This window comes from Sarcophilus harrisii, chromosome 4, assembly GCF_902635505.1.
Source record: "Sarcophilus harrisii chromosome 4, mSarHar1.11, whole genome shotgun sequence".
In the NCBI taxonomy this organism is placed as follows: Eukaryota; Metazoa; Chordata; class Mammalia; order Dasyuromorphia; family Dasyuridae; genus Sarcophilus; species Sarcophilus harrisii.
The window spans coordinates 29,029,608-29,045,888 of NC_045429.1; the positions used below are offsets into that span (position 1 = coordinate 29,029,608).

The following is a 16,281-nucleotide window of genomic DNA, read 5'->3' on the forward strand; positions in this document are numbered from 1 at the left end:
AGAATAACTGTCGAAATAAAATATTTGGGAATCTATCTACCAAAGGAAAGCAGGGAATTATATGAGTAAATTAAAAAACTTTCCACAAAAAAAGTCAGACTTAAAAAATTAAAATATCAATGTCCTGGATAGGTCGAAATAAATAATAAAGATGACAATACCCCTAAACTAATCATTTATTTAGTTATACCAATCAGACCCCAAGAAAATATTTTAATGATCTAAAAAATAAAAATAAAATTCATATGGAAGAACAAGGTTTAAGAATCTCAAGGAATTAATGAAAAAAATCAAATAAAGGTTATTACCGGATCTAAAAACTATATTATAAAGCAGCAGTCACCAAAACCATTTGGTATTGGTAAAAACAGATTAGGATCAGTGGAATAGGTTAGGTTAAGGACAAAAAATAACTTAGCAATCTAGTGTTTGAAAACCCAAAGATCCTCACTTTGGGATAAGAATTCATTATCTGACAAAACTGGCTGGGATAACTGGAAATTAGTATAAGAAATTAGGCGGACCCACACTTAAAACGATACAAAAAGATCAAAATGGGTCCAGGATTTAGGGACAAAAGAACGAGATTATAAACAAATTGGAGGAACATAGAAGTTTATCTCTGACCTGTGGAAGAGGAAGAAATTTGGACTAAGACAACTAGAGACCATTATTGATCATAAATAGAAATTTTTTGTTAATAAATTAAAAAGCTTTTGTACAAACAAAACTAATGTAAACAAGATTAAAGGAAAACAAACTGGGAAAACATTTCACAGTTAAAGGTTCTGATAAAGGCCTATTTCCAAAATATATAGAGAATTGACTTAATTTATAAGAAACCAAGCCATTCTCCAATTGATAAATTCGGATATGAAAGACAATTTTCAGATGATGAAATTGAAATTATTTCCACCTATATGAAAGACTGTTCCAAATCATTATTAATCAGAGAAATGAAATTAAGACAACTTAGATAACTACACACCTGTGATTCAAGATACAGGGAAAAAATAATGATGAATGTTGAGGGGATGGGGAAACTGGGACACTATACATTGTTTGGAATTGTGAACAATCCAACCATTCTGAGAGCAACTGGAATTATGCCCAAAAAGTTATCAAACGGCATACCCTTTGATCTAGCAGTGTTTCTACTGGACTTATACCCCAAGGAGATACTAAAGAAGGAAAGGGACCAGTATGTGCCAAAAATGTTTGTGGCAGCCCTGTTTGTAGTGGCTAGAAGTGGAAACTGAGGGATGTCCACAATTGAGAATGGTTAAATTGTGGTATTGAAGTTATGGAATATTATTGTTCTATAAGAAATGACCAGGAGGATGAATACAGAGAAGCTTGAGGAATTTAAGAATATGCTAGAAATGAGGAACCAAGAGATCATTATATACCCAACAAAATTGTATGAATATGTATTCTGATGGAAGTGGATTTCTTTGACAAAGAGACCTAATTGTTTCAATTGATCAATGATGGACAGAAGAGTACACCCAAAGAAAAAACATAAAATGAATGTAAACTGTTTGATTTTTGTTTTTCTTCACAGGTTATTTTTACCTTTCTGAACCAATTTCCTGTGCAACAAGAAAACTGTTTGGTTCTGCACAACATTGATCAGGATATAAAGGAATTCAAATATATGACTGTTATTAGGGAGGGGTGGAGGTGGAGGGAAAAATGAAAGAAGTAGCAAGGATAATGTTTAAAAAAATTACCCTGGCATGGGTTCTGGCAATAAAAAGTTACTATAATAATAATAAAAAAAAAAATCAGCTTCCTGAGTCTTTCAAGATCCTCCAGGAAGGTTCTCAGGTGGGTCCCCCAACTCACTTTTACCCCTCAAATCTTTTCTGTGCTTGACACCTGCCTGGCCTTCAGGGGGCCCTTCCTGATCCTCCCTAATGCTAACGCCTCTGAGAGACTGTTCTCCCCTTTCCTAGCTTGTTCCATTGCCTCGGTGCTGCCAGCCCTGGGTCTGGGAGACCTGGCACACAGTCCACAGCACCCGGGGGCTGCTGCCTTAAACCCAGAGTGACCTAAAGTCAGCAGCAGCTGGGCCGGGGAGGACTAAGGCCCCGGAAGTCGTCTCAGGTACCCTTCCACGTACAGCTTTTCAGAGCCACAGGTGGTAAAATAAAGCCACTGGCTCCAGTTCCAACACTTCTCTCCTCAAGGGTTTCTCCAGCTCCGAGCTGCGGGGCCAGCCTCCTTCCCGGGCACCCGCCCAGGACTGTCTCGGCTGCCACACCGGCCCCTGGCTCATCCTGGACTTGCAGACCTCCGCCCCAAGGCTGACCCTCTCCAAGCACCCTGTGGCCTATGTGTGCAGGGGCTGGACCCCAGCCTTCTCATCCAGAGGGAGCCAGAGTGGGGAGGGGAGAAGGGCCGGGGAGACCTTCTGGGCAGTCCAGTCGGGGAACCATGGAGCATCACTCTCAGCAGAGACCCCCTGCTTGGTGGCGGGGTGGGGGGGAGGGTTCTGGTCAGGGGTGTGTGTGTGTGGAGACAAGGCCCACCCATGGGGCCCAGGCCCAGGCAATGGGGAGGCCGGAATCCCTTGGAGTCATCCAGCTTGGAACCCAGAGCCAGGGAAACCGGGTTATGAACCATGTTGTCCCCCTCCTGTCTCCCCTGCCCATCAGAGCTGCCCAGTCCGACCTCCCCCTACTCCTCATTGCTCCCCTCAGGCCCTCGCCAGCTTGGCCACCCCCTCTGCATACTCCAGCTTATCACTACCTTTTGGAAACTGGGACAGTGCACCCCTGGGGAGCAGTGCTCTTCCAGGCAGGGAACAGCCAGACAGGACCATCAGCTGCGCTGCTCAGCACTTGCCCAGGACGGCCCAAGCCTCCCCAGCTCTGAGAGCCTTTCGTGCCGGCCTCCATCTCTGGCCTCCTCATCGCTTCTGCAGGAAGCCCTCTCCAGCCCCGTAGCGATGGCCAGGACCTTCCCTTTGACCCCAGTGCCCCCTTGTCCCTTTACAAGTGCCCTGTGTGTTTTGGGTTTGGGGCAAGGCCATCTGGCTTAAGCCACTTGCCCAGGGTCACACGCCATGTCTGAGGCTGGATCTGAACTCAGAGCCTCCCGCGTCTGGGCCGGCACCCTACCCGTGGCACACCTTGTTTGCCTTTCTTTGGGTCCCCCGCCTTGGCCCCCTTCAGGCCCCCCAGCAGCTCCTTACCTTGGGGAATCTTTCTTTGTATACATGATTCATCATTATTATTTCACTGTCAAAGGAGACTGGGGAGCGGCCAGGGCTGAAAGCAAAGGTGAAAGAACAGTTTGCCACTGGGCTGCAGGCCACAGGGGCTGATGAGGCTGGGGCAGCTCTTCCCTTCCCAGGAGGACACAGACCACCCTCCTGAGGCACTTAGCGCACCCGGCCTCCTATCCCTGAAGATGGCCAGCCTGTGGCCTGTGGGTAGTCCCCAGGCAGGCCCGGGCCCAGAAGCAGGTGCCCCCCTAACAGTCTGGCTCACAGTGGCACGTGAGAATGTGTGGGGGCACGTGGGTGGGTGTGCATCAGGGCATCAGGGGGACTCATAGGTCCTCCAGGTCCACGGGCCCCCCCTAGCGCCAGGGCCACACGGTGGGACGCACTGGTCCCAGAGGCAGGACTGCCAGACCCAGTGAGGGGTCGGACCCCCAGGTATCACCCAGAAGTCGGGCTTTGGCTAACAGCCCCTCGGCTCCAGCCCGACCCCGGCCCACTGCCCACTGGGGAGCCCGCCCTGCAGGAGGAGGCAGGGCCCGGCCCTAGCTCTGGCCCCGCTGGATAGGGACCCACCTGAGGCTGCGCGAGCGGGGCCGCATGGCTGGCGACTGGCGGCCCTCCTCGTCCGGGACGCTCTCACTGCTGAAATGCTTCGTCAGGAAGTGGAGCTCATCGGCTGTGGGCTGGAAGGGCAGCTGGTGCAGCTTCTCCTGGGAGGAGCAGGAGGACTGGGGAGGATAAGCAGAGCCAGGTCAGCGCAGCCTGGGGAAGAGCAAGCTTGTCTGGTTTGAGCCCCGCCACAAATCCCACTCCGCTGCCAGGACCCCCGAGAAGCCATGTCAGGAAGCCCTTCTTAGGGACACTGCCGCCCCCTGCACAGGAATCCTTTTCCTGAGAGCCCTGAAAAGTAGACACTAACCCAGGCTGGGGGGCCCAAGGTGGGGGACACCTGGAGCAGCTCCCCCCAGCGGGGCCCTCTGAGGAGGGGGAAGTGGAACATAGGGGACTGAGGTGACAGGCACAAGGGTGGTTCTGGCTGCTCCCCAACAGGACCTTCCTGGCCGCTGGCTCTCTGTGTCTGGCCAGGCCAGGGGCAGCCTCGAGGGGCGGCTGCGGTGCAGCACTCCCCGCCATTGCCTGCCCATCAGTAGTCACCCTGGGCAGAGTGCCCACTGCAGGGGATTTCCTTTAACTGCTGAGGGGACAGCTGTCGGGGGGCGGGGGCAGAGGGTGGGGAGTGGGTGATCGAGGCCGCCTGGGACAGATCTGGCAGCAGCAACGGAGCCCAGAGAAAGAGGAAGTATTTTTATCCCTGGGGCCAAAGGGAGCTTTGACCGCTGCCCGCTGACTCAGGGATCCACATGACAGGTAATGCCAGCCCCTCCCCAAGGGAGGGTCTGCCTGGCCCCCTCAGCCGGGTCCCCTCCTTCCCCCTGCCCTCAGCCCCGCTCCAGCGCTGTTTGGCCCTTTCCTTTTCCTGAGAACCGGGTTAGTTGGGACCCCGCGAGCTGGGCATCCAGCACGTCTGATCGGAACGCTCAAGTGCTTGAGCCTCCCTCAAGCGAGGGCTTTAGTCTGGGGCCGGAGGGGCTGCCTCTCCCCAGAGGCCCAGCTCCCAGCGCCTCCTGGGCCCAGCTCCCCGGGGATGCCGGCCCTGCTGCTTGGGCTGTGGCTCCTACAGGGCCTCCCAGGCAGCCTCGGAGCCGAACTAGCCGGGCCTCTCTGGTGTCTGCTTCCCGCAGAGCCTGTCGTTCCTTCTATCGGGAGCTCTCCTCTGCACCCAAGGTTCCGTTCCTCCTTCCTCTAGGTCGGCTCCCTCGGGATGTCGTGACTCCTGGGCCCCAATGGGCCACGCTGCTTCCAAGGAGAGCTAGAGACGCTCTGGCGACCTCCCATCCCAAGGCCCCCAGCCACTGACCTGAGCCCGTGGTCAGCTGCACCCGAACCCCAGCAGCCCAGAAAGCAGCCTCTGCACGGCTGATGGGCACCCATGGGAACCAGGAGGGGTGAGAAGCTCCAGGAGACTGACCCAATAGCTCCCAGCGGGCATTGCCCATCTTTCGGGCAGTCTCAGAGGCTCCAGGGCTGGGCTGCCTCGGGACCCTGCCGCCTCCTGGGCCGCTGCTTCCAGGTTCCCGGGCTTCCGGGGTTGCAGCAGCATTTTTACATTACTTCTGGGAGACCGTGGCCCCCGTGTGACCCACGGCTTCCTGCTTCCTCCTCACCTCTGGTCCGGGAGAGGTCTCTCCTCTTTAGGTTTTCAAACTTGGCTCTGAGGAGTCTAATTTCTGATCTAAATTCCCTTCTTCCAAGAGTCCGCTTTCTGTCCCGGAGCATCCTGGGCTTCTCCCCCAATTCTGCCCTTTAGCAGCGAAGCCCAGCTTATCTCTTGCTGAACGTTTCGGTGCTTCAGCCTCTCTCCAAGGCCCAGCTTCCCCCTCCTGCCTCAGGGACCCTCGGAAGCTTCTCTGGGGGGACCCTTGCCCAGCGGACCAGCTTCCTTGGCCTCCGCCTGGCCCCGAGCGTGGGGCACCTTCGGCCTCCTTTCCTACACGGCGCGTTGCCCTCTTTGTCTCCGTCTCCAGCCTTGGCACCCAAGGAGTCGATTCCCTCTCCACACAGATGCCGCCGGTCCAGCTCTTGTCTCTCTGCTGCCTCCTGTGTCCGCAGCCTCTCCTTGGTCACCTCCCGCCGGACGCTGCTCGTCTACCTTCGATTCGGTGCATTCAGGCTCCTCCTTCCTCCCAAGCCGTCGCCTCTTCCCCACCAGGCCTCGGTGTCCCCCTGCCCCCGAGTCCACCGAATGACGGGGCTCATTAGGAGCAACTCCTGTGACCTCTCGCAGCCCCAGATGCTCAAACCCTCTCCCGGATACTTCCAATGGCCGCCCCCCTGGGCTCAGGCGTGTCTCTCTCCGGCCCGTCCCTTCCCTTTTTCTAACCATCAAGTCTGATCAGGCCCCTTTAGGAAGGGCTCAGGCCTGGGCCCTCACAACCACCCTGGGCAGCGGGCACTTCAATACCCCCACTGTACAGATGCAGGATCACACAGCCAGTGGTTGCTTAGGATGAAGTGGATCGAGCTCTGACTCGGGCCCATCGCCTCCCCAAGCGGCCCCCGCGGCGCTGGAGTCCCCGTTGCTGGGCCCAAGCCTTTCCCAGCGGGCTCTTCCCACTCTTGCTCATTGAGCACCACAAGGGCACCCTGCCCCCCTGCCCATGCACAGGCCATCCCTACGGCCGCCCTTCCTCGGTCCAGCCTCTGCTGCCCAGCTACATCCCAGGCCCTGAGGGAGAGGCCCGTGCCATGCCCAGAACCAGGCCCGCCTCTGCCCAGGACTGCCTGACGGGAACAAGGCAGAGAGAGGACGGGGAGTCACGGACAGCCTGGCAGAGAGGGCTGCGGAGCCGCGCGAGGGCCTGGGACCCCCTGGAAGCCTGGGGACTTACGGAGACAGTGGAGCTAGGGGTGTTGGTTCCATAACCAGAGGAAGGAAGAGAGGCCAAGGACCAGCGCCGTCCATCCGTCCTGTGATAGAGACATGTTATTGAGACACCGCCGCCTGCCAGCGCCCCCTGCGCCTGCCTCTGCCCACCAGGGCCCAGGCCATGGGGGCACGTGTGACCCCACGGACTCAAAGACTGGCATCTCCTAGCAGGAAGCCATGCCCAGCACTGGGATGCTCATGGGCAATGCCCAGGAAGGCAAAGGCACATTGCTCCCCCACCCCGAGGGTCTGCTCCCCACCCCCCACAAGGCATATGGCAGCTGCCCTTCCCCATTCACGCCTGGGTCAAAAGGTGACCAGGGCCACAGCAAGGGCAGCCGGGGGGCCATGGGTCAGCTAGGCCCAGAGGGCTGTGACTCACTGGGGCAGACCCTCGCGTAGCCCCTTCCCTCCCCACACCGGAGCCTCCATCAGTGAGGAGGAGGCTGGAGCAGAGGGCAGGCCGCCCCGCCAACAGCAGCATCCTAGGGGTTTCAGCAAAGGTACAAGCCTAGGGAGGCCTGAGCGCTCGGCGACCCCCTCCCTTCCCCCAGGCACCTGGATCCACAACGCAGCCGCCCCTGGAGTAGGCACCAAACCCTCGGGCCCCACGGCCACCAGCCACTGCCCAAGCCCAACGGCCCAGCGCCTGCCTGCCCAGCAAGGCCCCTACCAAGGGGAGTCCACCCTGAGGAGGCCCATCTAAGGGGGACCAAGAGGGTAGTGGCAGAAAGTGCCCCGGCAACGACACCAAGGCCCCACCCCTCGAGGTTACCCGGAGCTAGCCCCGACCTTAGCAGCGGCTGCCCCAAGGCCCCCATCTTACAGGGGAGGGAAGAGAAATCTGAGGAGGACGAGGGCCCCCCCCTGCTGGCAGACCCAGCACCGCCTTGGCCATGGGGGGGGGGCCGATGGGGTGACCCCCCCATCCCCTGCTACAGGCCAAGTGGCTTGTCCCCGAGAGCCCCAGTTACCTGTCTGCTCTGTGTCCATGGCTGCAGGGGAGAGATTGGACAGAGGAATGAGAACCAAGGCAAACCAGGGGTCTGCAGGCGGCCGGGTCCCCATCCCAGGGCGCACACCTGCCCCGGCCCGATGCCCAGGGCCTGTCCACCGGGGGAGACGGGGGGCCAAAGCCCAGAGCAGCCGACAGCCTCGGCTCATTCACTCAAGATTTAAAGAGCAGGAAGAGGGGCTCAGGGACCACAGTGGGGGTTCTGAGAGGGTGCAACAAGGCAGGTGTGGGGGGCCTCCAGGGCACAGGGGACCAGCAGACATGCCCAGAGGTGGGGCTGGGAGGCCCCTGGAGAGGGCAGCCCACGGGCTCAGGGCCCAAACTGGGTCCATTGGTTCTGCCCTGGCCTGAGGGAGGGGAGGCAGAGGCTGGCTGAGCAGGACCACCCTGTCAGGCGGAACACCCTGTCGGGCCTAGCCCCGGAGCACCCTCCTCCCAAGCGGGCCAGCTTACCTGCGGGCAGGAACGAAGGAAAAGTGCGGGGCTGGAGCATTGGGAGAGAAATTCCGGGGGCTGTCCAGGGGACTACCGCCTGCAGGAAGGAGAGAAAAGCATACTCAGCTCAGGGGCTGGGGGCTGGCCGAAGCCCCTCCCCCTGCCGCCCCCAAGCCCAGCCTCCCCCCAGCTGGGAAAGGCCCCAAGCCCACCCCCAGGGCCAGTGGGTGAGGGGATCTCCAGGCAGGGAAGGTCAGGGAGCGGTGCTCACCCTCAGGGAGGGAGTCACTGGGTCCAGCCAGAGCTGCAGAGGCGGCCCAGAATCAGTGGTTCAGGGTGAGCCAAAGACAGCTCTGGCTCCCGGAGGGGAGGAAGGTGCAGCACTAGACCCTAGAATGGGGACAGGGGAGGGCGTGTGCTGGGGGAGGGAGTGTGCTGGGGGGAGGGGCAGGGGGAGAAGGGAAACGGCTGAGGCAGGGGAGGAGGGGGCCGAGGGAACCCCCAGCTGAGAAGCAAGAAGGAGTGGATCGACAGCCAGTGCTCCCTTGGGTCGGCTGGCAAGAAACAACATGGCGGCTGCTTTTGGCCCTCCACCTGCAATCTGGTGGCAGAACCCCCCCCCCCCCACCCCCCACTAATGCAGAAACACCACGTGCCACAGAAAGAGTCCTGATCCTGGAGTCAGAGGACCCGAGTTCAAATCTTGCCTCAGATGATTACCCATGTCACCTTGGGGCAAGCTTGTGTCTAAGGCAAGGTCTTAGCTCACATGACCTTGAGGATGTCTTCCAAGCTGACACTGACTAGTGTGCCCCCCAGGAGACAGGAGGCACCGGGGCGCAGCCTCCGAGCTGCTCCCAGCCCTGTCCTTGGGGCTGGGCCGGCCCCCTCCCCAGCTGCTTCGAGCAGCTCACCTAGCCACATGACGCCCTGTGCAAACCTTCCAGCGGCCCCTCAGCCTCCACTCACAGACAACCGGACCCTCGGGCCGGGGTCTCCTCTCGGTGGGTCCCCCCAAGGCTGAACCAAGCAAAGCAAACCTCCCTCGGCCACGTCACTGCCCCCCCCCCCCAGTCTCTCTCTAGGGATCTGTCTCAGCCCCTGACACCCCTGCTCTCGGCCCGCCGGCCCCATCTCAGAGACAGGGCGTACCCTCCCAGAGGGCAAAGGACAGGGAGAGCCGTGAGCCGAGCCCGCTGGCACTGAGACAGGCGGGCAGTGCCGCGATGCCAGGAAGAGCCGGCGGGGGCCAACAAGAAGCCAGCCTGGTCCTTTCACTGCCCAGAGGAAGATCCTGGGGCCCCATCCCCCAGAGCCACGGGGCAGCACACGGGGAGGGGCAGGGGCCCAGAGGGTGGGGAGCAGTCCTGCCCTGCCCAGACTTGACTCTTTCTGCCCCCTCCTGGGGAAGAGGAGGGAAGCATTCATCAGTGCTTCACAAACACGGTGACCCGCCTCGGGAGGCAGCTTCTCCCACAGTGGGACACAGGTCTGTTCCCGGCTCAAGGCCTCCAGGCTCCTCCCCTTGCCGGGTCCCCACCTTCTCCCTGACCTACCTCACCCCCCTTGGCTTTCCTCCTCCCTCTAAGGGGGCAGCTGGGGGTCCAGCGGACAGAGAGCTGGGTGAGCAAGACCCGAGTGCAAATCCAGCCTCCTCTTCCAGCTGGGTGACCTTTGCCTCCTAGGGACTCGGGGCTGTGGTGAACAATGTTCCTGAAGGCGAGGCTGTAACTGCTCCCCCTCAGGAATCGCTCTGGCTCCCTAGTACTCTAGGCTGAATTGTCCTTCCAACAAGTCAACAAGCATTTATAAAGCACCTCGTCCAGTGGGGCAGACACCGAGCAGAGAGAATGGACAGCTGGAGATAACGACAGAGGGAAGGTCCCAGCCCTGTCCAGGGTGGAAGAACAGCCTTTCTTGCCCACCACAGGCCGGTCTGCTCTGCTGACCAACCCCCACACACCTTTGCCGACCAGGCTGTCCCTCCCCTCTGCCTCCTGGTGGTTGACTCTGCTACCCAGGACACCTCCTCAGGCCCCACCCCCACCTAGTTCTGGTCTGTCCCCCCCCAGAATCGAAGCTCTCTGAGGAGGGGGAGGAGCTCTCAGTTTCTAGCCCACCTTGGGGGAGCCTGACATACAGCAGGAACTTTCATACGATTGTCCTTCGACGGACAGACTTCCCTGAGGCTTCCCTCTGGTTGCCCCCTCTCCATCCCGATGGCCAACAACACTGCCACAATCTCGGGGCCTGGGCAAGCCTGGGGTTGGGAGGACCTGGGAGGACTGGAGCCCTCCCAGTTTCTGGCCAGTTCTTTCCAGAAGCAAAAGCTCTCCTGTACCTGGGGCCTAATTTATCCGGCCTGCTGGACAAATGTGACCCCGGAATGGTGCAAAGAGAGGCAGGGGCTCTGCTTCAAGTCCTGTGGGCCCCCCTTCAGTCCATGGGCCCGTCCCCTCAGCACTGAGGCTGGCCCAGGAGCTCAGGAAACGGGCCCAGCCTGAAGCTGCTCCTCAGGCAGTCCTCCCACTGCCAAGGCTGCAGCCCCTCCCCGGGGACTATGGGAGGCACGGCCCCTCCCCAGGGGGCTATGGGAGGCACTCCCCTCCCCTAGGCTTATCTCCCTGAAGCCCATCTCTCCCTACACTGCCCTTCAGAGACCCAACACCACACAGATGGGCAGTGTGGAGGAGGGAGAGCCAGGAAAAGTCAAGCAGGTACCTGGGACATGCTGGCTCCGGATGCCCCTGGACTCCCAGGCTGGACATACTGGCCAGCTGTTTCTAGGCCTCCTACCAAGGCAAAGGCAGGACGGCTGGGACAGCGCTGCCCAGGGCCCAGGAACCCAAGGACAGCCAGACCACACCCAGAAGCTTTCTGGGAACAAGGTCCAACTGCAGCCCAGAAAGTCACAGACTGTTCTCTCCAAGTGAAGTGGACAAGGGCCAGGCAACGTGGGTGGGAATGGATATTGGGGGGCCTATCCTAGGGCACTGAGACTTCAGAGAAGGGGTCCCCGGGTCAAGGGGACCCTCCCAAGCCAGCCACACCCTCTGGGTCATCCCCCAGGACCCGCCTATTACCTCACCCTGAGAGGGCTCCACCTCTCTGATTGCCCCCTGCCTCATGCCCTCTCGCAGGAATTCCTACATCAGACGCCTGACTGCCATCCCTGACAACAGCCCTCACCCAACGGACCCAGCATTGAGGTCATTTCCCTCTTCAAACTTCCAAGGGGCAAATCCCAGGGCAGGGCCAAGGCGGGGCACTAAGGAAGCTCTCAGCCCAGTTCCTCCTTCAAGCAGCTCCTCCGCTCACAGACCACAGTCACGAGAGCGGGGTCCCGGCCTGGGTAAGACTGGGAGAGCCATGACGTCCCCGGAGAAGCTCTGAAAACTTCCAGAACCCCAGAACTAGCTCTGAAAACGAGAGCAACAAAGGCCTGGAGCTTAGGGCAGGCCCTTCCCCACTGCCACACCAGGAACAAAGCCCAGCTTTAACATGAGGGATCAAAGTCAAAAAACAGGCTGGGAAAAGGAGCACATAAACAAACAAATAAGGACCCGACCATAAAAAGCTACTATGGTGACGGGGTGGTGACAAAACAGCTACAAGCAAAGGCTCAAAGAAAGAAAGAGGACTTGGACACAAGCCCAATAAGAATTCCTTGAAGAGCACAAAAAATGATTCCCAAAATCACAGAAAAACAAAGTAGAGGAAAAATTGGGTAAAGAAAAGAGAGCAAGGGAAGAGAATTATAAAAAGAGGGCAGTTTAATAATTAATTAATAGGACTAGCTAGGTGACACAGGGCACCAGCCCTGGAGCCAGAAGAACGAGTTCAAATTTGGTTTTAGACATTTACTAGATGTGTGACCCTGGACAAGTCACTTCGATTACCTCCAAAAAAAGAAAAGAAAAAGGCAACGGTCTGGCAAAAGAGGTACAAAAATTGACAATTAAAACAATTCCTTAAATATGAACGATTTTCAGATGAAAAAATTAAAACCATTTCTAGTCATATGAAAAGGTGCTCTAAATCACAATTGATCAGAGAAATGCAAATCAAGACAACACAACTCCGAGATACCACTACACATCTGTCAGATTGACTAGAATGCCAGGAAAAGATAATGACAATTGTTGGAGGGGATGTGGGAAAACATACATTGTTGGTGGAATTGTGAACACATCCAGCCATTCTGGAGAGCGATTTGGAACTATGCCCAAAAAGTTACCAAACTGTGAATATTCTTTGATCCAGCAGTGTTTCTACTGGGCTTATACCCCAAAGAGATACTAAAGAAGGGAAAGGGACCCGTATGTGCCAAAATGTTTGTGGCAGCCCTGTTTGTAGTGACTAGAAACTAGAAAATGAATGGACGCCCTTCAATTGGAGAACGGTTGGGTAAATTATGGTATGTGAATGTTATGAAATATTATTGTTCTGTAAGAAACAATCAGCAGATACCCAGAGAAAGAACAGTGGGAAATGAGTGTGGACCACAACATAACATTTCCACTCTTTCTGTTATTGTCTGCTTGTATTTTTGTTTTTTTCTTCTCAGGTTATTTATAACCTTCTTTCTAAATCTGATCTTTCCTGTGCAACAAGATAACTGTATAAATCTGTATACATATGTTGGATTTAACATATACTTTAACATGTATTGCTCTACCTGCCATCTAGGGGAGGGGATGGGAGGAAAGAGGGGAAAAGTTGGAACTGAAGGTTTTGCGATTGTCAGTGTTGAAAAATTATCCATGCATGTATTATACCCATGCATAAAAAGCTATAATAAAAAAGGGGAAAAAAAAAAAAAAAAAGAAAGAAAGAAAAGAAACGATCAGCAGGATGATTTCAGAAAGGCCTAGAGAGACATGAACTGATGCTAAGTGAAATAAGCAGAACCAGGAAATCATTATGTACCACAACATCAATATTATACAATGATCAATTCTGATGGATGTGGCTCTTCAAACTGAAATGATTCAGATCAGTTCCGATGATCTTGTGATGGAGTGAGCCTTCTAAAGCCAGAGAGAGGGCTGTGGGAACTGAGTGTGGATCACAACATAGTATTTTCACTCTTTTTGTTTGCTTGCATCTGATTTTCTTTCTCATTTGTTTCTTATTTGATCTGATTTTTCTTGTGTAGCATGATAATTGTGGAAATATATATAGAAAAACTGCACACGGTTTAACATATATTGGATTACTTGTCACCTAGGGGAGGGGATAAGGGAAAGGGAGAGACAAATTTTAGAATATAAGATTTTCTAAAGGTGAATATTGAAAATTATTCATGTATATATATTGAAAATAAAAAGCTTTAATTAAAAAAATAATTCCTTAAAAAGTAAGATTGGACAAACGAGAAAAAGGAATATAACAACTTGCTGAAGAAAATAATGCCTTAAAAACTAGAATAGGGCAAAGGGAAATTAATCATTCCATGAGACATCAAGAAACAACAAAACAAAGCACAAGAATGAAAAAAAATTGAAGAAAATGTCTCATCAGAAAAAAATAACTGATCAGGAAAATAGACTGAGGAGACATAATTTAAGAATTATTGAACTAAAAACCATGATCAAAAGAAAGAGCATAGACACCATGTTTCAAAAAATTGTAAAGGAAACAGCCCTGTATATCAATCCAAAAGGTAAAATAGAAAATGAAAGAGTGTCTATTGACCACCATCTGGAAGAGATTCCAAAATGAAAAGTCCCACTTTTTTATGGAAACGTGCATAATATATGGAATTATAAATCCCAAAGCTCCCATGTTAAAAAGAAAATACTTCAGGCAGCCAGAAATTCAAGTATCACAAAGCCAGTCAGAATCATGCAATATTTAGCAGTTACCATATTAAAGAAGCAGAGTATTTAGGATATAATACTCCAGAAGGCAAAAAGAGCTAAGATTACAACCAAGAATAAGCTCTCTAGCAAAACTGATTATAATCCTTCAGGAGGAAAAATAGGTTATTTAATGAAATAGAGGATTTTCGAGCATTCCTGAGAAAAAGACCATAGTTGAATAGAAAATTTGGCTTTCAAATACAAGACCCAAGAAAAGCTTAAAAAGGTAAACATGAAAGAGAAATCATAAGAGAAGTTGAATTGTTTACATTTCTGAATGGGGAACTGAGACATGATACTCCAAAGAATTTTATTATTATTAGGGCAGTTAGTTAGAATAATTCTACATAAAGAGTGCGTGATAGTAACTTGCATATATTAGGATAATTAAAAAAAAAAAGTCAGATGAATGAGAAAAGGGATGCAGTGGGAAAAGGGGAAAGGGAGAAAAATAGAGCAAATTATCTCCCATAAAAGAGGCACAAAACAAAGAGCATTCACAGTGAAGGGGAGGACAGTTAATACTTGAATCTCACTCTCATCTAAATTAATTCAATTAGGGAAAATACACACACACACACATACTCAATTGGGCACAAAAATCTATATTATACAACACTGAAGTAGGAAGGGAAGGGGAAAAGAGAAATAGGTATGATAAAAGGAAGGAGAATAAAGGAAGGCAGTGATTAGAAGCAAAATAGACTTTTGGAGGAGGAACAAGATAAAAAGAGAGAGAAATATAAATGAAAGAAAACAGAATTGAGGGAAATACACTTGGTAACCATAACTGTAAATGGGATGAATTCATCCATAAAACAGAAGCAGATAGCAGAATGAATTAGAAACCAATAGCCAAAATGTTGTGTACAAGAATTACACCTGAAACACAGACATACATAGAGTTAAAAATAAAGAGATTGGATTTGGAACAGAAAGCTTTGCGAGGATCAATGGTGAAAAATTACCACACTTATGTTCTGTAAATAAAAAGCTTTAATTAATAAAAAGATAAACTAAAATAAAAAATAAAAATAAGAGACTGGAAAAGGATCTATTATGCTTCGGCTGAAGTAAAAAGAAAAAGGCAGAAGTAGAAATCATGGTTTCAGATAGAATAAAAGTAAAAGTAGACCTAATTAAAAGAGAGAAACAGGGAAAACTACATCTTGCTAAGAAACATCATAGACAATAAAGGAATGTCCATATAAAATATATATGTACCAAATAGCATAGCACCCAAACTCTTAAAGGATAAATCAAATGAATTACAGGAGGAAGAAGACAATAAAACTATACAAACAGCAGATCTCAACTTTGCCTTTTAAAAGCTAGAAAATCTAACTATAAAACAAATGAGAATCAAGTTGAGGAAAAAAGTAGAATCTTAGAAAAGTTAGATATCAACAGGCAGTTTTCAGAAGTAATCAAAGCTATCTATAGTTTCTGTAAAAAGGTACTAAATCACTACTGATTAGAGAGTGCAAAATACAACTCTAAGGCACCACCTCAAATCTGTGTGACTGATTAACATGACAGAAAAGACAATAACAAATGCTGGAAAGGTTGAGAAAAAATTGGGACACAATATACTGTCGATAGTCATGAACTAGTCCAACTATTCTGAAAAGCAATTTGGAAATTTACAGCTAAAGAGTTATAAATGTGTGTGTATTCTTTGACATCAATACCGCTACTAGGTCTGTATCCCAAAGAGATCAAAGAAAAGGGGAAAGGACCTATTTGTACAAAAATATTTAAAGCACTTCTTCTCATGGTGTAAGAATTGATAGTTAAGGGGATGACATCAATTAGGAAATGGCTAAACAAATCATGGGATAGAACTGGGTTGGAAAGACATGACAAGGACAATGGTTTCAGAAAAACTTGGCAAGTCTTATGTGAACTGATACAAAATGGAATGAGCAGAACCAGGAGGATGTGGTACACAGTAACATCAATATTCTAATGATCAACTGTGAAAAACTTAAGATACTCTGATTAAGACAATGATTGAAGACAATGCCAAAGGACCCATGAAAAAAACGTTCCCCACTTCCACAGAGAGAACCGGAAAACTCTGAGTGTAGATTGAAATATACTTTTTTCAATTTTTTTCTTGTTTGTTTGTGTTTTCACTTCTGCAAGATAGCTAATAGGGAAATATATTTTGCATGATTTCACACGTATAATCCATATCAGATTGCTTACCTTCTGGGGGGAGAGGTGGGAATTTGGAAATCAACAT

The 16,281-nt window shown here is 51.8% G+C and overlaps 1 protein-coding gene across 1 annotated transcript in view; it reads right to left on the reverse strand.

The window, feature by feature from the left end:
- The window catches only part of MAST2 (microtubule associated serine/threonine kinase 2), a 113,279-nt gene that overhangs the window by 20,106 nt on the left and 76,892 nt on the right, over window positions 1-16,281 (reverse strand). The window contains 5 exon segments of the mRNA XM_031969200.1: window positions 2,330-2,335; window positions 3,200-3,275; window positions 3,806-3,960; window positions 6,682-6,760; window positions 8,188-8,266. Of these exon segments, the coding sequence (XP_031825060.1) occupies window positions 2,330-2,335; window positions 3,200-3,275; window positions 3,806-3,960; window positions 6,682-6,760; window positions 8,188-8,266 (395 nt within the window).